Source organism: Ranitomeya imitator, chromosome 1 (assembly GCF_032444005.1).
Source record: "Ranitomeya imitator isolate aRanImi1 chromosome 1, aRanImi1.pri, whole genome shotgun sequence".
Classification (NCBI taxonomy): Eukaryota; Metazoa; Chordata; class Amphibia; order Anura; family Dendrobatidae; genus Ranitomeya; species Ranitomeya imitator.
In genome coordinates, this window is record NC_091282.1 from 128,435,860 (window position 1) to 128,459,367 (window position 23,508).

Sequence of the window (23,508 nt, forward strand, 5' to 3'; positions counted from 1 at the left end):
ATACTGATACGGAATGTAGATTGTGAGCCCCATCGGGGGCAGCGATGATAATGTGTGCAAACTGTAAAGGGCTGCAGAATATAGTTACATAGTTATTAAGGTTGAAGGAAGACTATAAGTCCATCTAGTTCAACCCATAGCCTAACCTAACATGCCCTAACATGTTGATCCAGAGGAAAGCAAAAAAAAAAACCCACGTGGCAAAGAGTAAGCTCCACATTGGGGAAAAAAATTCCTTCCCGACTCCACATACGGCAATCAGACTAATTCTCTGGATCAACGCCCTATCAAGGAATCTATTGTATATATCCTGTAACATTATACTTTTCCAGAAAGGTATCCAGTCCCCTCTTAAATTTAAGTAATGAATCACTCATAACAACATCATACGGCAGAGAGTTCTGTTATGAATAGGTAATTCAGAACCACAATGGACCTTGAAGTTCAGAGCACACAAGTGACCTGACAAAAACCACAAAACATAGGACGAGCTCTGAGACGTGGGAACTCTGCTGACCGTAATCCCTAAACCTATCAAACCACACTAGAGGTAGCCGTGGATTGCGCCTAACGCTCCCTATGCAACTCGGCACAGCCTGAGAAACTAACTATCCCTGAAGATAGAAAAAAAAGCCTACCTTGCCTCAGAGAAATTCCCCAAAGGAAAAGGCAGCCCCCCACATATAATGACTGTGAGTAAAGATGAAAATACAAACACAGAGATGAAATAGATTTAGCAAAGTGAGGCCCGACTTACTGAATAGACCGAGGATAGGAAAGATAGCTTTGCGGTCAACACAAAAACCTACAAACAACCACGCAGAGGGGCAAAAAGACCCTCCGCACCGACTAACGGTACGGAGGTGCTCCCTCTGCGTCTCAGAGCTTCCAGCAAGCAAGCAAAACCAAAAAAGCAAGCTGGACAGAAAATATAGCAACAAAAGTAACACAAGCAGAACTTAGCTCATGCTGAACAGACAGGCCACAGGAACGATCCAGGAGGAAGCAAGACCAATACTAGAACATTGACTGGAGGCCAGGATCAAAGCACTAGGTGGAGTTAAATAGAGCAGCACCTAACGACTTAACCTCATCACCTGAGGAAGGAAACTCAGAAGCCGCAGTACCACTCGTGACCACAGGAGGGAGCTTGATCACAGAATTCACAACAGAGTTCCATAGTCTCACTGCTCTTACAGTAAAGAATCCGCGTCTGTTATTATGCTTAAACCTTATTTCCTCCAAACGCAGAGGATGCGCCCTTGCCCCTGTTTCAGGTCTATGATTAAAAAGATCATCAGAAAGGTCTTTGTACTGTCCCCTCATATATTTATACATTAAAATAAGATCACCCCTTAGTCTTCGTTTTTCCAAACTAAATAGCCCCAAGTGTAATAACCTATCTTGGTATTGCAGATCCCCCAGTCCTCTAATAAGCTTGGTCACTTCTCTGCACCCGCTCTAGTTCAGCTATGTCTTTCTTATACACCGGAGACCAGAACAGTGCACAGTATTCTAAGTGAGGTGAAACAAGTGACTTGTATAGAGGTAAAATTATGTTCTCCTCATGTGCATCTATACCTCTTTTAACCCTTTCACGACATGCGCCATACTATTACTGCGCATGTCGTGTCCCCCCCTTTGATGTGGGCTCCGGCGGTGAGCCCACATCAAAGTCGCGACATGTCAGCTGTTTTGTACAGCTGACATGTGCGCGCAATAGCGGCGCCGCGCACAGATAGACGCCGGGAAGATGGAGCGGCGCCCGGCACGGGGACAGGTGAATATGACATACTTACCTAGTCCCAGCGATCCTGGCGCTCCCCGCCTGTCCCACGGTCTTCTGTGCTGCAGCCTCTTCCTCTATCAGCGGTCACCGGCACCGCTGATTAGAGAAATGAATAGGCGGCTCCAACCCTATGGGAGGTGGAGCCGCCTATTCATTTCTCTAATGAGCGGTCCCACGTGACCGCTGAAGAGGGGAAGAAGCTGCAGCACAGAAGACCGTGGGACAGGCGGGGAGCGCCAGGATCGCTGGGACTAGGTAAGTATGCCTCAGCGCCCTCACCCGCCGACCCCACCGCTACCGTGACTCGAGTATAAGCCGAGAGGGGCACTTTCAGCCCAAAAATTTGGGCTGAAAAACTCGGCTTATACTCGAGTATATACGGTACCTTTGCTGGAACTGCAGGTTTCTGTTCCCCAATCAATTTCAGGGTAGTTGAAGTCCCCCATAATAATGACTTCTCCTTGAGTCGCAGCTTCATCTATTTGCTTTACGAGGATATTCTCTATTGCTTCCATTATTTTTGGAGATTTATAACAAACCTCTATTAGTAATTTATTATTTTTTCCCCCTCCCCTTATCTCCACCCACAGGGACTCTACATTTTCATTAAATTCACCTATATTATCACGCCAGATGGGATTTAAGGATGATTTTACATTTAGACACACCCCTCCCCCTCGCTTATCTGTACGGTCATTTCTGAAAAGGCTATAGCCCTGCAAGTTAACAGCCCAGTCATGGCTCTCATCCAGCCATGTTTCAGATATCCCCACCATGTCATAATTATGCTCCAACAACATTAATTCTAATTCGTCCATTTTGTTGGCGAGGCTTCTGGCATTAGTATACATGAACTTGTTGTTCCTCTCTGTACCTCTATTCTGTCTTAAATTATTAACTGTTCTAACCCCAACCACCCATGCCACCGCCACCCCCATCTTCCTTATTTGTGCCCAGGTCTCTATCTGCACTATCTTCTCCTCTTATAAAATGAATAGCCTCCCCCCAATCCCTAGTTTAAACACTCCTCCAACCTTCTAGCCATTTTCTCCCCCCAATATGTTAGAACCAAGATTATTACTATACTATTAAATTGGAATACATTCTCAGATTGCCTCTTCTCAGTGACTGACTTCTGATATCAGTAAATTCGATATATTATAGTTCTGTGCTGGCAATACAGAAATTACAGCTTTGTATATATACACGGATTTCCTGCAATGCAAACTTGTGACAATACAAATGATTCAGTGACCTGAGAAATTCCTTGTGATGACATCCTCGCCTGGTTGTAGAAAATTCGTCCAAAATGATCACGGTCGGGGAATACATCCGCCTGACGAGGTAGATTTGCACCACCAGAATCCACTACATCAGGATAAAAAGATATATGGGATCATCATCTGTAAAGTCATAATTCATTCAGTCTTATGGTAAAATGTACGGATGACACAGGGCAAGAAACCTATTCCCCTTAAAGGAGTTGTTCGCTTTCAGATCTTCCACAGATGCAATTAGTAAAAAAAAAAAATACAAACTGCGCTATACTCCCCTTCCCTGGGTCCACCCGCGAGACTCTGCTGCTGCTTCCGGTGTCGGACATTGGCTGATGTCACTCTGAAGGCATGGCAGTCCGTGAGCTCAGCCGCAATATCAGTGTATATGGAACGCTTTCTTCAAAGTCAGTGAGCTCCCCAATTGGCTACTCTGCTTTTGATGCGACAGCAGCACCGCAGCCTACGCCAGATATCCAGAGGATACTGGATGTATCACTCCAGTGCTCGTCTGATAGAGAGAATCAGCTCAGGCAGTGGTATCCCACGTCGCAGAGAGGATTCGGAGAGGTAATACTCCCGTGCTCGCCTGTTGGTTCGGGGAGATCGGACCCTTGAAAGGTTCCGTCACCCCTTCATCCAAATGGGATAAAAGTAGAAAATCCGAAAAGTTCTGGTCTGAATAGCAGACCCAGTGTGCCTCCTACGGACACCAAGCTTGAACTGGGTCTCTGGAAGCCAGCATGAGGGTGTATACTACAGGGGAGGAGCTAACTTTTTTTGTATCACTTAGTGTCAGCCTCCTAGTGACAGCAGCATAACACTCATGGTTCTGTGTCCCCCAATGTGGCGAAGGAGAAATTAACATTTTACCTTTTTTTCCCACAAAAATTTTACTTCAGCCCCAATTTTTTTTTTTTTTTACAAAAGGTAATAGCAGAAAACGAACACCAAAATATGTTGTGCAATTTCTCCTGAGTACGCCGATACCGCATATGTGGGGGAAAACTACTACTTGGGCACACGGAGGGCTTGGAAGGAAAGGAGCCGTGTCACATTTGGAGAGCCCCTGATGTGCCTAAACAGTGGAAACCCCTCACAAACCAGTGGAAACCCCATTTTGGAAACTAGACCCCTCAAGAAATGTATATAGAGGTGTAGCGAGCACCTTGAACTCCCAGGTGCTTCATAGAAGTTTATAACATTGAATTGTGAAAATGAAAAAAAAAAAAAAAAAAAAACATTTTTCAAGCAAAAATGTTGGTTTTGCACCATTTTTTTTTTCGTTTTCACATGGTTAACAAGGAGAAAATTGACCATAAACTTTGTTGTACAATTTCTCATGAGTACACGGATACCCAATATGTGGTCAAAAATTACTTTTGAGGCATCTGGAGTTGTGACCTGTATTGTTTAAGATTATTGTACTTGTTTTTATTATGTATACCCCTCCTCACATGTCAAGCACCATGGAATAAATGGCGCTATAATAATTAATAATCTGGAGTTCAGATTTTGCGGGAATGGTTTGCTGTGCCATGTCACATTGGCAGAGCCCCTGCCAGAACAGCAGAACCCCCCATACGTGATGTCATTTTACAAACTTCACCTCTCAATGGATTTATCCAGGGGTGCAGTGAACATGTTGAGACCACATGTGCCTCATATAATTTTATACCATTGGGTAGTGGAGAAGGAATAATTAACATTTTAACTGTACAAATGTATTTTAGCCCCAAATTTGTATTCCTATAAAGGGTAATAGGAAAAAAATGACCTCAGTTTGTTGTGCAATTTATCCTGAGTGCGCCATTACCTTACATGTAATCGGGAACTACTTTTGAGGCACAGTACAAAAATCAGAAGGTAAGGAGCACCATATTATAGTGCAGATTTTACTATTATGGTTTGCGGGTTGCCAAGATCCACTGGGAGAGCGGACTTTGAGTTGTCTATATATTGGAAACTTGTATGCACAAAGTATCGTGGGTGCTCGAGTCTCTGCCCCGCATGTTTTGCGGCTGTTAGACACCCTCCCCCCCAAAAAAAAAACATGCGGGCGAAGACTCAAGCATGTCATTCGAGCACCAGCGATACTCGGTGCGTACCCGAACACCCAAAGGAAACTCGAGTAACAAGCACTAGCGCTCAACACTAGTCACATTGTCACTTTTTTTTTTTTACTTTTGAAAAAAATTTTAAAAAATAAAATAAAATCACACACAACCCTGAGCCCAACCCTAACCTTAAGTCTAAGTCCAAGACCAAGTCCAAAGCTAAACCCTAACCTTAAGTCCAACCCTAAGCTCAACCCGCTGTTGTCAGCCAGCAAGATCAATCAAAGAAGAATGAACAGCGCTCCATCCAGGTGTAGAAATCTTGAAAATTAGCTTTATTAAGCCATGACACAGCAACGTTTCGACCACCACTTGGTCTTTGTCAAGCAAAGACAAAGACCAAGTGGTGGTTGAAACGTTGCTGTGTCATGGCTTAATAAAGCTAATTTTCAAGATTTCTACACCTGGATGGAGCGCTGTTCATTCTTCTTTGATTGATCTGGCTATATTCGGGACGGTTCCCCGAATGTTGAACGGGCGCCCCAGTACTGTGAGTGCTGTCAGTTTTCTGTTTTTTCTGTTGTCAGCCAGCAAATCTCGGCGGGCGCACAGCCAGGAAGTAGAGGCGGAGAACTGAGGGCCCGGGGATGGTGGAGGTACCAGGTGGTGGGGGAGGGAGGTCTTGGGGGACATCATTTCTCTCTCCGCTGGCATGTATATCATGTCAGAAGAGAGAAGCGATTTTGATTGGGGGCGCACTTTTTTATTACACGATTGACATTATTCATTGAATAATAATGGTCACGTGATCGAGGCCACGAAAATGTGGCCCTGATCGTGTTCTCCAGGGTCTCAGCTGAGACCCCAGAGATTTTCTGACACTGGGGGGGCGTTATACACCTATTCCCGAGCATCATTTTAAAATGGCGATGAGGGAATAAGACCAATTAGTGGCTGTTGTTTTAATGTGTATCGGTGTTCGTTAAGGGATTAAACAAACTGCAGCTATGGCCAAATATTATCTGAAAGGGAACAACTCATTTATGTTTTAATTATAATATACGGATGTGTGTATTTGATAATTATATGCAAGAGTGCTGCAACATAAGGCCCCAAATCATAAGCGCCTTCTCTTTTCTGTCTTGTGGTTTTCATTGACTGTTTTTAGGCCATTTTTTAATGGCACACAGGCTTCAAGAATTTTTCATAAAATAAAAAAAAAAAATCTTTTGTGGTCTTTGCCCATTTTGAAACTTTTTAGCACAAAAAATAAATAAATTACCCGTTTTGCAAATTGACATAATCTGCACCAAAATAAATGGCATTCATAAAAATTCGGAGTAAAAAAAAAAAAAAAAAAAAAAACTTTAAAAAAGAACAAAAAACAATCGCAGTCGATAAGTCTGAATAAAATTTGCAAAAAAGCCACAACTTTTAAACAGGCGTAAATAACTTGATGTATTGCTCTCACTAAGCAGTTAGACATGAAAGATGAAAAGCCGACAGGCTGCAAAGGTCATGCCCCAACCCGTGTCTGCCCTTCCATAAACGCCATAAAAATAAAACCTATGTAGCAACAACTTATTATTATTATTCAGTACAAAAATTTGAACCTAAAGACAACACATTATTAAAAATTAGACAGGGGTATAAGATACAGTGATAAATGGCAAACTGCATCGAAGTAAAAATGCACCGTACCTAAGTATATACAAGGTAAGTGGTTCTGCATAGCAATCTCTTGTGCTCGGAGGTGCTTCTTCACTGTGATAGGGTAGTAGGTGCCTCCTTTTACGGTGGCATCATTGGCAACAATAAGACATTCTATCCTGAAAGAACGGAAGTGACGAACTCAATCACATGGATGGGAAACAAACAAAATATATCAAGTTCAAACTGTGTCAATCAACTGTGATAGCTCAGTTGTCCAATCTAATGAAGGGGTGTGCTGAGCTCTCAGTATTTTGATGGACAGCTCAGTCGTCCAGTCTGGAACTGAGGAGGAGGTGCTGAGCTTCCTTCAGATGTTCCCTGTTCTAAGTGATTTCCAAGCTACTTATCTAAGCTGTCAGTCCCAGATCTCTGCCAGTTGTAGCATTTGACGGTGGTGCATATTTGCTTGTATTCCTGTGCTCTATTTGTTTATCTATTGCTGCCTGACCTTGGACCACGTTCTGACCATCCATTTGCCTAGCCCCTTTGCTTTGATCTGCTATCTTCCTGGTATTCTTACCTCGGTCCATGACCTGACTACATCTTCGCAAACTAAAGGGGAAAGATAGTGCTCTCCTGGTATCTGACTCAGAATGTTTGACTACCCTGCCTCACGCTTGTCCGTGATTAGTGACTAGCATAATAGCATCCAGCTCATTTATCAATGCCGATATACAGTAGTATCTGCCATTACCACCTCTTGCAGTCGGGTATCCCACAGTCTGCTCTATCTATGAAGAACCCTTTCCTATTTAGCTGCCAGAATTGCCTTTCCTCCTCAAGTAATAAATGTCCACTGGTCGTTTGCAAGGTCTTGGTAGAAATAAATCATGTGCCAGTCCTTTTTATTGATCAAACATGTATTTATACCAGTAAATCAAACTCTAGAGGTGCCTTTTTTCAAAGCTGCAAAAAAAAAAAAAAAAGAGGAATATGGTGGTTCAGAGTCTCCTTTGCCCAAGGTTCAAAGATATGATCACACACGAAGGTGAAGCTTGAATGTGATTTATTTTGTTGAGCCGTTTCAATGATCATTGTGGTTTGGTCCTGATGAAGGGGTTTGAAAACCTTGAAACGGGTTGACAAAATAACCTACATTCATGCTTCACCTTCGTGTGTGATCGTACTTTTGAACCTTGGGCAGTGCGGATTCTGAACCACCATTTTCCTCATTTTTTGCAATGGATCTCCTTGGTGGTCCTGCTGCAGCCTTTAAATGACTGTCACAACCCCATCAGGTGAGCGTGCGTATAATATTTTAAACCACTTTGGTTATCATATAAGATCCTATTTCTGTTTTTTGCCTCTCCCATTTTACCATTTAATTTATTTTTTTTCACAGCTGAACTTACCTAATTATTTTGAATCTCTCATAAGAAAAACCTCAAAGCCTGTATAATAATCTAGTTGCTTACATTTGTACAGCCTCTAGTTTTTTATTGGAAAGTAGAGGTCAAAACCAGCTCTTCTCAAATATAGTGAATAATGTATTACTTTAAAGGGGGAGGGGGGTCTCAACTAGTATAATCGCAAAGACGGCAATGAGGTTTTTAATTTATTGCTGGTTACATGGGTTAATGGACACAGGTTACCCGGGCTAGGAATACTTGTGTGCTCTTTGCTTTAGAGCTTGCTAAGGCAGCTCTGGAGCTAGCTGGATGTGGCCAGCTTTGTTGCACCGATGCTCCTGTTCTGCTGCAGAAGCAAAGCTGTCTCTTCTAGCAGCATAAGGGCAGTCCCACACGTCCAGATACTTCCCATACCGGAAAAATCGGTACCGGAATTATCCGTGTCCGTGTGCCCGTGCGTTTCTGTGGCACATCAGTGTGGCACACATGTGCCGCCCGTGTGCCCACTGGGTACCACACGCACCGTGCAGGAGACAGCGCTAAAGTTTAGTGCTGTCCCCTGCATCTGGTGCTGAAGCCGCCATTGATATCTTCTCTGCAGCAGCGTTTGCTGTAGAGAAGATATGAATATTCTTTTTTTTTGTTTGTTTCTCGTGTTTAAAATAAAGCTCCATGTCCCCACCCCCTCCTGTGCGCTCGCCCGCTGTTCTTAAAATACTCACCCGGCTCCCTCGCTGGCTGGCGCTGCTTCCTGTCCTGGCCGCACCTTCTACTGTATGAACGGTCACGTGGGGCCGCCGATTACAGTCATGAATATGCGGCTCCACCTCCCATAGGGGTGGAGCCGCATATTCATTACTGTAAATGAGCGGCCCCACGTGACCGCTCATACAGTAGAAGGTGCGGCCAGAACAGGAAGCAGCGCCAGCCAGCGAGGGAGCCGGGTGAGTATTTTAAGAACAGCGGGCAGGCGCACAGGTGGTGGGGACATGGAGCTTTATTTTAAACACGAGAAAAAAAAAAAAAAAAAGAATATTCATATCTTCTCTACAGCAAACTATGCTGCAAAGAAGATATGAATAGCGGCTTCAGCACCATGTGGGGGGGACAGCGCTTACTGTAGCGCTGTCTCCTGCACGGCACACGGACAACGTCCGTGTGCGGTACGTGTTTTACACGGACCCATTGACTTTAATGGGTCCGTGTAATCCGTGCGCTCTCACGAACACTGACATGTCTCCGTGTTTGGCACACGGAGACACGGTCCGCAAAAAAAATCAATGACATCTGCACAGATGCATTGCTTTTAATGTGTCTATGTGTGTCAGTGGCTCCGGTACGTGAGGAAACTGTCACCTCACGTACCGGAGCCACTGACGTGTGAAACCGGCCTAAGAGAGCGCACAGTTCATAGAAGAGCATGCAGCTGGTCTGAAGATGCTAATCCTCAAGAGGCAAGTAAGAAGCCAGAGGGGGTTTTGCATCACAAAAATGATTTGACAACCTGTTTAAAGGGGTATTCCTATCTCCAAGATCCTATCCTAATATGTAGTAAGTGTAGTAATAATAATATTAGCAAATTCCTCCAATTAGAAATGTAGTATAGTTCTTCTGATTTTCTATCTTGAAGCACGGTGGCGCAGTGGTTAGCACTACAGCTTTGCAGCGAGTTCTCTCCGTGTTTGCGTGGGTTTCCTCCGGGTACTCCGGTTTCCTCCTACACTTCAAAGACATACTGATAGGGAATGTAGATTGTGAGCCCCATCGGGGACAGTGATGATAATGTGTGCAAACTGAAAAGCGCTGCGGAATATGTTAGCGCTATATAAAAATAAAGATTATTATTATTATTCCCCATGTGCAGGCATTGCAGTAGCTTAGGTGTCCATGGTTACGACCACTCAGTGACGGTTAGTTGTTAGTGGTTGTAACCATTGACACCTAAGCTACTGCAATGCCTGCACAAGGGGAAAGAAACATAGAGAATCAGAAGAACTATACTACATTTCTAATTGGAGGAATTTGCTAATATTACTATTATTACTACACCTACTACTTATTGGGATAGGATCTTGGAGACAGGAATAACCCTTTAAGCGCCTTGAGATGCCAAAGGGCACAACAAATTAGGAGTATTCTGAAGCGGTTTTAACACCAAGAACAAGCATCATCTATAAGCTACAGAGAGATGATCAGAGTCTCTGTATTGAAATAACAATATAGGGAATCAGCTATAATCCATAATAATCAGTTATAATTACGGGATATAAGACAATCTGTCATTATGGAGCACAAGTTACTTTCATAGAAGAAAGACATATAGAGAAATGGAGGAAGTCCAATCTCAAGTCTCCAACTTAAAGCACAGTAAGTGATGGAAAATGCATTTATTTTATTATGTGGGTGCTATACAATCTTTCAGCAATGCCCTTCTATCTAGATCCTTGGGATCCACTTACCCAGATATACGACCAATGCCTGTGATGAGACCTCCAGCTGGCACCTCTTCATTACCATACAACTGGTAACCTGCAAACTGGGAGAATTCCAGGAAAGGAGACCTAATCCAATAACAACATCGTCAGTGACTAATCATGTGGATGAGACACAGCCGTAATACCAGACACAGCCCATACACAAGTGAGGCACAACTATTTTTTGTTCCATCCCATATGATTGATAGATCTGATGTGAATCATTAGGCTGTGAGCACACGTTGCACATTTGGTGCGTTTTTTTCCGTGCAGAAAATAATTTGCAGCATGTCAATTCTCGGTGTGTTTTTGCCCTGCCTTTTTTCACCATTGACCTCACTCAAATCATTCAAAAGCGCAGGCAAAAATGTGGCTTCGCATAAATTTTACTCAATGCGTGCACATAGCCTCGGAGTTGCTGAGCGCAGTTAATGGCTGTGCTGCAATTGTGACGTCACTGCAGCAGTGGAAAGGCAGCACTGAGCAGGGGAAGGCGAGTACAACTGAGTTTGTCATGGTGTGGCCAGTAATTATCCTGGACAACCACAAACCCTTCTTACCCAGGATCTATGAGCCGGTCAATCCTTTCTCTTGGTAGAAGTTTCCCTCTGGAGGTGTGGAGTTTTCGGGCCTTTTCTCCTCCCCCTGTAATACAACCAAAAGCATGAGAAACAATGAGGAAAGCACCAAATTGAAAAGTGCTACCTGCAGCATCTGACCTGTTAAAAACCTGCTGTGTTCAGGCTATAAAGTAAACCACCTACTAGTGACGGACATACACTGATCATTCGTAATATTGGGCCTTACACATCAAGCTGCGCTGCCTGCGTATAGTGACATTTCTATCACAGTGGAGCTAGAGCAGCTCTTCTGTGTGATCGCCTAGTGTTAGCACTGAGCCTAGCAATAATCCTTGGGTGCTCATGATCCTGTCAACAAGTAAATGGTTGGGCTTCCTTGGACTAACCACTGCATACCAGGATCACCCTACAAGACCTATCATTTTGGAGATGCACGGACGCAGTCATCTAACCCTCCTTTGGCCTTTGTCAGATGCTTAGATCTTTACGCCTGCCCAATTTCCTGCTTCCAATACATCATTTCATCTTCAACTTGCTTAACTGTTCACAAGAACATTCATTTTGACAAGGGGTGCCAAAACTTTTACATGACACTATAAGCAATAAACTGACTAATGACTAGTGGCTTAACCCCTTCATGACCCAGCCTATTTTGACCTTAAAGACCTTGCCGTTTTTTGCAATTCTGACCAGTGTCCCTTTATGAGGTAATAACTCAGGAACGCTTCAACGGATCCTAGCGGTTCTGAGATTGTTTTTTCGTGACATATTGGGCTTCATGTTAGTGGTAAATTTAGGTCAATAAATTCTGCGTTTATTTGTGATAAAAACAGAAATTTGGCGAAAATTTTGAAAATTTCGCAATTTTCACATTTTGAATTGTTATTCTGTTAAACCAGAGAGATATGTAACACAAAATAGTTAATAAATAACATTTCCCACATGTTTACTTTACATCAGCACAATTTTGGAAACAAAATTTTTTTTTGTTAGGAAGTTATAAGGGTTAAAATTTGACCAGCGATTTGTCATTTTTACAACGAAATTTACAAAACCATTTTTTTTTAGGGACCACCTCACATTTGAAGTCAGTTTGAGGGGTCTATATGGCTGAAAATACCCAAAAGTGACACCATTCTAAAAACTGCACCCCTCAAGGTACTCAAAACCACATTCAAGAAGTTTATTAACCCTTCAGGTGCTTCACAGCAGCAGAAGCAACAAGGAAGGAAAAAATGAACATTTAACTTTTTAGTCACAAAAATTATCTTTTAGCAACAATTTTTTTATTTTCCCAATGGTAAAAGGAGAAACTGAACTACGGAAGTTGTTGTCCAATTTGTCCTGAGTACGCTGATACCTCATATGTGGGGGTAAACCACTGTTTGGGCGCACGGCAGGGCTTGGAAGGGAAGGAGCGCCATTTGACTTTTTGAATCAAAAATTGGCTCCACTCTTTAGCGGACACCATGTCACGTTTGGAGAGCCCCCGTGTGCCTAAAAATTGGAGCTCCCCCACAAGTGACCCCATTTTGGAAACTAGACGCCCCAAGGAACTTATCTAGATGCATAGTGAGCACTTTGAACCCCCAGGTGCTTCACAAATTGATCCGTAAAAATGAAAAAGTACTTTTTTTTCACAAAAAAATTATTTTAGCCTCAATTTTTTCATTTTCACATGGGCAACAGGATAAAATGGATCCTAAAATGTGTTGGGCAATTTCTCCTGAGTACACCAATACCTCACATGTGGGGGTAAACCACTGTTTGGGCACATGGTAAGGCTCGGAAGGGAAGGAGCGCCATTTGACTTTTTGAATGAAAAATTATTTCCATCGTTAGCGGACACCATGTCGCGTTTGGATAGCTCCTGTGTGCCTAAACATTGGCGCTCCCCCACAAGTGACCCCATTTTGGAAACTAGACCCCCTAAGGAACTTATTTAGATGCCTAGTGAGCACTTTAAACCCTCAGATGCTTCACAAATTGATCTGTAAAAATGAAAAAGTACTTTTTTTTCACAAAAAAATTCTTTTCGCCTCAATTTTTTCATTTTCACATGGGCAGTAGGATAAAATGGATCATAAAATTTGTTGGGCAATTTCTCCCGAGTACGCCGATACCTCATATGTGGGGGTAAACCACTGTTTGGGCACTCGGCAGGGCTCGGAAGGGAAGGCGCGCCATTTGACTTTTTGAATGGAAAATTAGCTCCAATTGTTAGCGGACACCATGTCGCGTTTGGAGAGCCCCTGTGTGCCTAAACATTGGAGCTCCCCCACAAGTGACCCCATTTTGGAAACTAGACCCCCCAAGGAACTTATCTAGATGCACATTGAGCACTTTAAACCCCCAGGTGCTTCACAGAAGTTTATAACGCAGAGCCATGAAAATAAAAAATAATTTTTCTTTCCTCAAAAATGATTTTTTAGCCTGGAATTTCCTATTTTGCCAAGGATAATAGGAGAAATTGGACCCCAAATATTGTTGTCCAGTTTGTCCTGAGTACGCTGATACCCCATATGTGGGGGTAAACCACTGTTTGGGCGCACAGCAGGGCTCGGAAGGGATGGCATGCCATTTGGCTTTTTAAATGGAAAATTAGCTCCAATCATTAGCGGACACCATGTCACGTTTGGAGAGCCCCTGTGTGCCTAAACATTGGAGATCCCCCAGAAATGACCCAATTTTGGAAACTAGACCCCCAAAGGAACTAATCTAGATGTGTGGTGAGGACTTTGAACCCCCAAGTGCTTCACAGAAGATTATAACGCAGAGCCATGAAAATTAAAAAAAAAATTATTTTCTCAAAAATGATCTTTTAGCCTGCAATTTTTTATTTTCCCAAGGGTAACAGGAGAAATTTGACCCCAAAAGTTGTTGTCCAGTTTCTCCTGAGTACGCCGATACCCCATATGTGGGGGTAAATCACTGTTTGGGCACATGCCGAGGCTCGGAAGTGAAGTAGTGACATTTTGAAATGCAGACTTTGATGGAATGCTCTGTGGGCGTCACGTTGCGTTTGCAGAGCCCCTGATGTGGCTTAACAGTAGAAACCCCCCACAAGTGACCCCATTTTGGAAACTAGACCCCCAAAGGAACTTATCTAGATGTGTGGTGAGCACTTTGAACCCCCAAGTGCTTCATAGAAGTTTATAATGCAGAGCCGTGAAAATAATAAATACGTTTTCTTTCCTCAAAAATAATTATTTAGCCCAGAATTTTTTATTTTCCCAAGGGTAACAGGAGAAATTGGACCCCAATAGTTGTTGTCCAGTTTCTCCTGAGTACGCTGATACCCCATGTGTGGGGGTAAACCACTGTTTGGGCACACGTCGGGGCTCAGAAGGGAAGTAGTGACTTTTGAAATGCAGACTTTGATGGAATGGTCTGCGGGCGTCACATTGCGTTTGCAGAGCCCCTGGTGTGCCTAAACAGTAGAAACCCCCCACAAGTGACCCCATTTTAGAAACTAGACCCCCCAAGGAACTTATCTAGATATGTGGTGAGCACTTTGAACCCCCAAGTGCTTCACAGACGTTTACAACGCAGAGCCGTGAAAATAAAAAATCATTTTTCTTTCCTCAAAAATGATGTTTTAGCAAGCATTTTTTTAGATTCACAAGGGTAACAGGAGAAATTGGACCCCAATAATTGTTGCGCAGTTTATCCTGAGTACACTGATACCCCATATTTGGGGGTAAACCACTGTTTGGGCACACTTCAGGGCTCGGAAGTGAGGGAGCACCATTTGACTTTTTGAATACGAGATTGGCTGGAATCAATGGTGGCGCCATGTTGCGTTTGGAGACCCCTGATGTGCCTAAACAGTGGAAACCCCTCAATTCTATCTCCAACACTAACCCCCCCACACCCCTAATCCCAACTGTAGCCATAACCCTAATCACAACCCTAACCACAACCCTAACCACAACCCTAATTCCAACCCTAACCCTAAGGCTATGTGCCCACGTTGCGGATTCGTGTGAGATATTTCCGCACCATTTTTGAAAAATCCGCGGGTAAAAGGCACTGCGTTTTACCTGCGGATTTTCCGCGGATTTCCAGTGTTTTTTGTGCGGATTTCACCTGCGGATTCCTATTGAGGAACAGGTGTAAAAAGCCGCAGAATCCGCACAAAGAATTGACATGCTGCGGAAAATACAACGCAGCGTTTCCGCACGGTATTTTCTGCACCATGGGCACAGCGGATTTGGTTTTTCATATGTTTACATGGTACTGTAAACCTGATGGAATACTGCTGCGAATCCGCAGCGGCCAATCCGCAGCCAAATCCGCACCGTGTGAACATAGCCTAATTCTAAAGGTATGTGCACACGCTGCGGAAAACGCTGCAGATCCGCAGCAGTTTCCCATGAGTTTACAGTTCAATGTAAACCTACGGGAAACAAAAATCGCTGTACACATGCTGCGGAAAAACTGCACGGAAACGCAGCGGTTTACATTCCGCAGCATGTCACTTCTTTGTGCGGATTCCGCAGCGGTTTTACAACTGCTCAAATAGAAAATCGCAATTGTAAAACCGCAGTGAAATGCGCAGAAAAAAACGCGGTAAATCCGCAGCGGTTTAGCACTGCGGATTTATCAAATCCGCAGCGGAAAAATCCGCAGAGGACCAGAATACGTGTGCACATACCGAAACCCTAACCCTAGCCCTACCCCTAACCCTAGCCCTAACCCTAACCCTACCCCTAACCCTAGCCCTAACCCTAACCCTATTCTAACATTAGTGGAAAAAAAAAATTTTCTTTATTTTTTTATTGTCCCTACCTATGGGGGTGACAAAGGGGGGGGGGGTCATGTATTATTTTTTTTATTTTGATCACTGAGATATAATCTATCTCAGTGATCAAAATGCACTTTGGAACGAATCTGCCGGCCGGCAGATTCGGCGGGCGCACTGCGCATGCGCCCGCCATTTTGGAAGATGGCGGCGCCCAGGGAGAAGACGGACGGGACCCCGGCTGGATCGGCAAGTATGATGGGGTGGGGTGGGGACCACGGGGGGGGGGGGGGGGGAATCGGAGCACGGGGCTGGGGGGATCGGAGCACGGGGGGGGGGAATCGGAGTGCGGCAGGCGTGGAACGGAGCACGGGGGGCGTGGAACGGAGCACGGGGGGCTGGAACGGAGCATGGGGGGGTGGAACGGAGCACGGGGGGGGTGGATCTGAATGCAGGGGGGGTGATTGGAGCACGGGGGGGTGATTGGAGCACGGGGGGAGCGGAGCACTGGATGGAGGGGAGCCGGAGCAGTGTACCGGCCAGATCGGGGGGCTGGGGGGGCGATCGGTGGGGTGGGGTGGGGGCACACTAGTATTTCCAGCCATGGCCGATGATATTGCAGCATCGGCCATGGCTGGATTGTAATATTTCACCCGTTATAATGGGTGAAATATTACAAATCGCTCTGATTGGCAGTTTCACTTTCAACAGCCAATCAGAGCGATCGTAGCCACGAGGGGGTGAAGCCACCCCCCCTGGGCTAAACTACCACTCCCCCTGTCCCTGCAGATCGGGTGAAATGGGAGTTAACCCTTTCACCCGATCTGCAGGGACGCGATCTTTCTGTGACAGCATATGCGTCACAGGTCGGATTGGCACCGACTTTCATGACGCATACGCTGTGTCACAGGTCGGGAAGGGGTTAATATATCTCGGCTCCTTGCTAGGAGCCATCCTAATTAACTCATATTAAACGGGTTGTCCGGTCTTGTGATGGAAGTCTGCTGTCATTTTATGTAATTAAATAGCAACTTATATGGCAAAATTACGGTACATGGTATCAAATAATCAATCAGCAATCTGTACCCAATAGATTAGAGGACATAAAGACCTATCATCAAATTCATAACACAACACCAAACAAAAGATGATACTTGGTCAAAGAATACAATATCCAAATATAGACACTTAAAATTTGTAGTTCATAAAAACCACAGACAACAAGTGCAGGAAAGGTGATATACAAAGCGACATCCGTAAGGATGCTGTAAAAGATAGCAGGAGGCACGTGCCCATGAGATTAATGTCACCAAAAAATCATGCAATGCTAATATATATAAATATTACTTATTAATTGCCCAAAAGTATACCAAAAAAGATGAAAACTGATATAATAGCTTAATGACAAACAATTATCGCTGCATGTGGGGGTAAAAAAACTACCCAAGTGCCATAAATCACAGTCCCCAATGTAGCTGTATTCAGCGAATTAATCCTTAATGTCATAGTGACACTAATACAAGAGACTGGTGAAGGTTGTTTTTCCGAAACGCGCGTTGGGGCAGAGGCGCGTTCCCAGGAGTGACTGTCTGCATTACGGTGGGTAAATAGTCGGGTTTATTATATGATGGTCTGATCTATTTATTATTTTTTCTACCACCAGTCTCTTGTATTAGTGTCACTGTCATTAAGGATTAATTCGCTGAATACAGCTATATTTGGATACCGTATTCTTTGACCAAGTATCATCTTTTGCTTAGTGTTGTGTAATTTTATGTAATTGTAGACTTCTAAGGCTATGTGCACACGATGCGGATTTAGTGCGGATCCGCAGCGGATTTTTCCGCACAGAAAAGCTGCAGATCCGCACTGTGATTTACAGTACAATGTAAATCAATAGTGAAAAAAAAAACTGTGCTAATGGTGGGGAAAATCCGCACGGAAACACTGTGGATTTAAAAGAAGTGCATATCACTTTTGTGCGGATCTGCAGCGTTTCTGCACCCTTCCATTATAGAAATCCACAGGGGTAAAAACCGCAGAAAATCTGCATCAATTCCGCCTGAGGGTATGTGCACACGTTGCAGATTCTCTGCGGATCCGCAGCATTTTTTGAGGTGCAGAAACGCTGCAGATCCGCAATTGATTTACAGTACAATGTAAATCAATGAGAAAAAAAAATGTTGTGCACACTTTGCCGAAAATCCGCTGCGGAAACGCTGCAGTTTAAAAGAAGTAGCATGTCACTTATTTTTTGTGAGTCTGCAGCGTTTTTGTACCCATTCCATTATAGAAAATCGCAGGGGCAAAAACCGCAGCAAATCCGCAAGAAAACCGCAGCAAAAACGCACAAAAACCGCTGCGGAACCGCCAGGAGAGACAGAATCCGCACCAGAAATTCCTAAGCCTAATCCGCAACGTGTGCACATAGCCTAAAAACTGCACAAAATCCACGGCAAATCTGCACCTGCAGTTTCTGCCAGGAGATGCGGATTTTGTGCAGACAATTCTGCACCCCATTCCGCAACGCGTGCACATAGCCTAAATCCTTACAGCAAGCACACCACAAGATGTCAGGGTTAGTGATGAGCGAATATACTCGTTGCTTGGGTTTTCCAGAGCACGCTCGGGTGACCTCCGAGTATTTGCTAGTGTTCGGAGATTTAGTTTTCATCACTTCCGCTGAATGATTTATGGCCGTTAGGCTACGTTCACATTAGCGTCATGCGACGCAGCGTCGTCGACGCACGACAACGCATGCGTCATGCGCCCCTATCTTTATCATTGGGGACGCATGCGTTGCGTTGTCGTGCGTTTTCGGAAAAACGCACGACGCATGCGTCGTTTCACCGCACCTGGGTGGCGTCGGAGACGCTACATGTTGCATTTTTGTAGCGCAAAAAAAACGCAAGCGTCGCACTTGCGTCGCTCGTGCGTCGTTATTGCGTTACAATTTCCCATTGAAACCTATTGACAACGCACTTGCGTCGCGTGTGTGCGTCGTGCATGCGTTGTGCGACGCATGCGTCGTTAAATAAAATTAAACAAAAAAGTGTCTAGACATTGTCTAGACAGTGCAAACAGTGATAAAAACATCCCCCATATATAAAGAAAATGTTGGATTGTTTGTCACTTCTGCTGCAGGCTACACATCAGACTACATCAGACCAGACTGTCTTTTCATCCGCTGTCCAGAGATGTAAGTATAGAATGATTCTCTGCATTTTCTACATGTTTTTTAAAATTGTATTTGCAAGTAGTGTATTATATTCTGCACTGTGATTGTTTAAAGATATTGTTGTATTTTTAGTCTGGTTGTGATTTATGGCGTTGTATAGGATGGCGTTTCATTGTCTGCGGCCTTGATTATTGTTCTTTCCAGGATAGATTTTTCTTTTCCGTTTATTGGTTTGGTGTTGTTTTTTGGATTCAGTTGTGATGTTTTATTCTTGCGTTATATGAATTTTATTGTCTCCGGCCATGTTGGTTTTATTGTACAGTATGGTAGTATAGAATGATTCTGCGACCTGTTATTAAATGTAATATTTTTTATTGCAAGTTGTGTATTATGTTCTGCACTGTGGTTATGTAAAGACATTGTTGTATGTTTCTGGTTGTGATGTATGGCGTTGTGTGGCCTTTTATTGTCTCCGGCCCTGTCGGTTTTATTGTAAAGTATGGTAGTATAGAATGATTCTGCGCACTTTTATTAAATGTAATAATTTATATTGCAAGTTGTGTATTTTTTTTTCTGCACTGTGGTTGTGTAAAGACATTGTTGTATGTTTCTGGTTGTGATGTATGGCGTTGTATGGCCTTTTATTGTCTCCGGCCCTGTCGGTTTTATTGTAAAGTATGGTGTGTTTAACGTTTCTGCCCTTAATTTTTGGGGGTTGTTAATTTTTTCCTTTCAAAAATCTATTGTGTTTTTTGGGTTGCTCCGTGCATACTGTCCTTTTTTTTAAAAAAAAAAAACTCTTTTGTGATTACCACTTGGGTCTGTTGTGTATTTGTTTTGTTATCTTTAGGCTTTTGTTTACTCTGGCATTGGGTTGTCTCTGCCATTGTTTCTTTTAATCAATGTGGCAGTGTTGTTTGCACAGCGTTAGTTCAGTTGGAGTGCAATGTTCTTTGTGGTTGAAATGTAAATGTTTTTTTTTTTTTTTTAAATTGCTGTATTGTGCCAAGGAGCATAGGATAAATGTTATTTTGTTCTTTATTTCAGAATTGCATTATGGCCAGCGATTCCAGCAACACCCCACCGCTGAGGAGTCCAGTGAGTACATGATCAACTATTGCTTACTATTCGCTGTCATTTGTAGATGGGTCACTCAACTTTTTGGTAAACTATTTTGCAGGCTTCTTCAAGTGAGGAGGAGAGCCAGGAGGAACAGAGGGAGCAGGAGCAGAGACCACGGGGCCAAGCTGTGGTTGCAGGACAGCGAGTAAGTTTTTATGTCAAACCTATTCCTTTTTTTTTCTTAAATTTTTTTGTTTTTGCGGGTATGGGGGGTGGTGGGAGGGGGTGGTGGTGGAGGTGGTAGGTGGCGGTGGAGGAGATAGGGACAACATTGTTTATCTTGCAAACATTAATATTTTACATTTATTCTAGGTTTCACAACGGGCCCATGATGACCAACTCGATATTGACATGATGGTAGCAGCCATAGAGGAACGGGGCCCGTTGTGGGACAGCCGTGACCCCCGGCACGCGGACCAGGGCATATTGCGCCGTTTGTGGATAGAGGTGGCACAATTGCTGTGGGATGGCTTCGACAGCGCTTCCCCCGTGGCCAAAGCTAAATTTCGTAAGTATTTCCAAAATGCTGCTGTGACCCATCATGCCAGGATTACACAACCGTCTGTGATGTCTTCTATTGGGATTGCACACGGTTGCGTAATCGTTTTCAATATATTCTCTAAAACTTATTTTTTTATACACAGTTAAACAATTGAAGACCAGATGGCGCTCCTTGGAGGACCGTTTCAGGAGGTGCCTGAAAAAGGAGGGACAGATCCGTAGTGGTGCTGCAGCGTCAAGGACCTCTGTGTACAAATACAACCGTATATTGCAGTTCTTGCGACCGGTCCTTGACAGCAGAGAGTAAGTATAGTACCTACGCACACACCTAGTTTTTACAACATACATATTCACGTACTATATTCCAGCCACGTAGCTTATTGCCCAGCCATTTTTTGGGGCAAGTACGAAGTATAGAAATGAAGAAAAAAATGCAAGCTCGCAGAGGCGTGAAAAGTAAAAAATACATACTTTTATCCACTTCAATCATAAGCAGAGGATGAAACATCAGCACAATACAATAGACACTATCTACGCGTTTCAGGTGACAGGGAACATCAGACCTGAAACGCGTAGATAGTGTTTTTATTGTATTGTGCTGATGTTTCATCCTCTGTTTCTGATTGAAGTGAATAAAGTATTTAGTTTTTACTTTTCACGCCTCGGTGACCTCGTATTTTTTATTCATTTCTGGTCTTCTCACGCTTGACACAGCGGCTCCGTGCTCTGAGCCTTCTGGGATTACTACAATGGTGAGCTTGACTTACTATTTCTTTCCCTGAAATCAGAAGTATACAGAACACATAGTAGATTGGCCATGCCCGGGCAATATTTCATAGTGGAGTAGTATAGTGCCCATCCAGGTGTATCCCAGTTTTTTTACACAAAAAAACTTAAAATATAATAGACACGGCATACCTTCTACTGCAAGGCAGGTTATGTTCCCATGGTTGCTCAGCTCGCAGGACCTGTGATGACGTCTCGGTCACATGACCGTGACGTCATGGCAGTTCCAACGGTAAGCGTAACTGTCGGGCGTTACAAACCGCAACCATGGGTGACTATTTTGGAATCAATAAATGCATTTTTTATTTTAAGATTGATGCGGCATATGCAGTGTCAATATTAAAAATAGGTTAATGTTAACGGCGGCAATGGATACCGCCGGTAAAGTTAATTAATGACGCATGTGAAATGTGATATTTAGTATACTAATGGTTTCCTTATGTTTTCACAGAACACACAGCAGCACCCGCGAGACTGTCCGACCCTCTGGAGCGGTCCTTCGTGAAGCGCCATCTGAACCGTCGCAGCCATCCCACAGCGAGAGCAGGTCTGCACCACCACAATCTGGCGAACCGGCAGCCGGTCCATCAGATGTTCCCCTGGCCGAGGCCTTTGTCGCTCCTTCCTTCGTGTCTTCCCGACAGCGTCAGCGAGCCTCGGACAGGGCGGTCATAACCGAATTTTTACATTTGAGCACCGTATTTCAGAATGGTTTCAAGGCGCTGTGCGATAAAATGTCCAATATCGACCGGCGTCTTGAAAACATCGAATCGGAGCTCTCGAGGCCGGCCAAACATTTTTTTAGTGCCATTCACAAGGGCATGGTTGAACATCTTACGCCGGAACTCCAGATTTCGGTCATGCAGGGCTGCAACAACGCATATGTCACTGCTCTGCAGCAGGCTCGGGTCATTTAGTCAGCGACTACAGTGCCCGCAGTACCATCGCTGGTTGCCATGACTCCGACTCCTGCTGCAGAGCACCACCACAGAGCTCCGCGTGCCGAGGGCCACCGCCACCACAGAACACAGCCCCAAAGTTCTGATCATGCCAGGCCTTCAAGGGCACACAGACGGGAAGCCGACCCACACCCAGAGGGAGAGAGGAGGAAAAAAAAGAAGACAAGCACTACGACCTTGGCTATGGCTGCTCCCAAAACAACCACCAGTACCCAGCCTGGGTCAACACGGAGTACACCCAGTACCCAGCCTGGGTCTACAAGGAGTACACCTAGTACACAGCCTGGGTCTACCCGGAGCCGGAGCAGCCAGCCAAGGACACTGGTCGTCCCTCCTCCTCCCTCACCTCCTGTTTTGGCAGTCTCGCCACCGTCAGCTGGCTGGATTGATGTCGGCATCCCGTCTAGTGTCAGACTATGCTGCTTCCTCCCCCTCGTCCTCCTCCTCGGTCTCCTCAACACCCCCCCAAAGTGGGGTATATCAATCCCCCTTAATTGCTGACATAGATACCCCTTAACATTTCCCTTTTCTTTTATTTTGTGTCCCTAATAAATTGTTATTTTTTTTTTTAAAATACTGAGTTTTTATTGTCTCAAATAAAGTTTGCACCAAATCACACCGTGCGCCGTATACACAAATATTGTGTTTGTAACACCTGATGTGCAATGTCTGACAATATTTTATAATTTTTTTTTTTCATTTTTTTAAAGGGCTGTCGCTCATTGTACTATAAGATGTTACAAACACAAACAGCATTGCTCAATATATCAAGTTTAAAATGTACCATCACACCACGATTTCAGTAACGATATAGTTGGTTTTTGTGTGTAACCAACGTTATCTTTTATGAAATCGTACAACGATTAGACCCCTGCTGTGAGATTATTGGTGTCAGCGAATGATTAGGAATTTTTTGGGGTAACTGATCACACGCTGTCATTGTTGGATCTGCGTGTTTGACACCGATCCAGCGATGTCTTT

The 23,508-nt window shown here is 44.1% G+C and overlaps 1 protein-coding gene across 1 annotated transcript in view; it reads right to left on the minus strand.

The window, feature by feature from the left end:
- MCCC2 (methylcrotonyl-CoA carboxylase subunit 2) overlaps positions 1-23,508 on the minus strand; it is a 141,318-nt gene that overhangs the window by 108,268 nt on the left and 9,542 nt on the right. Inside the window, exons 3-6 of the mRNA XM_069750657.1 lie at positions 11,217-11,301; positions 10,642-10,743; positions 6,822-6,949; positions 3,045-3,157 (exon numbers count right to left, since the gene is read on the minus strand). Coding sequence (XP_069606758.1) covers positions 3,045-3,157; positions 6,822-6,949; positions 10,642-10,743; positions 11,217-11,301 — 428 coding nt within the window. The remainder of the gene's footprint in view (positions 1-3,044; positions 3,158-6,821; positions 6,950-10,641; positions 10,744-11,216; positions 11,302-23,508) is intronic.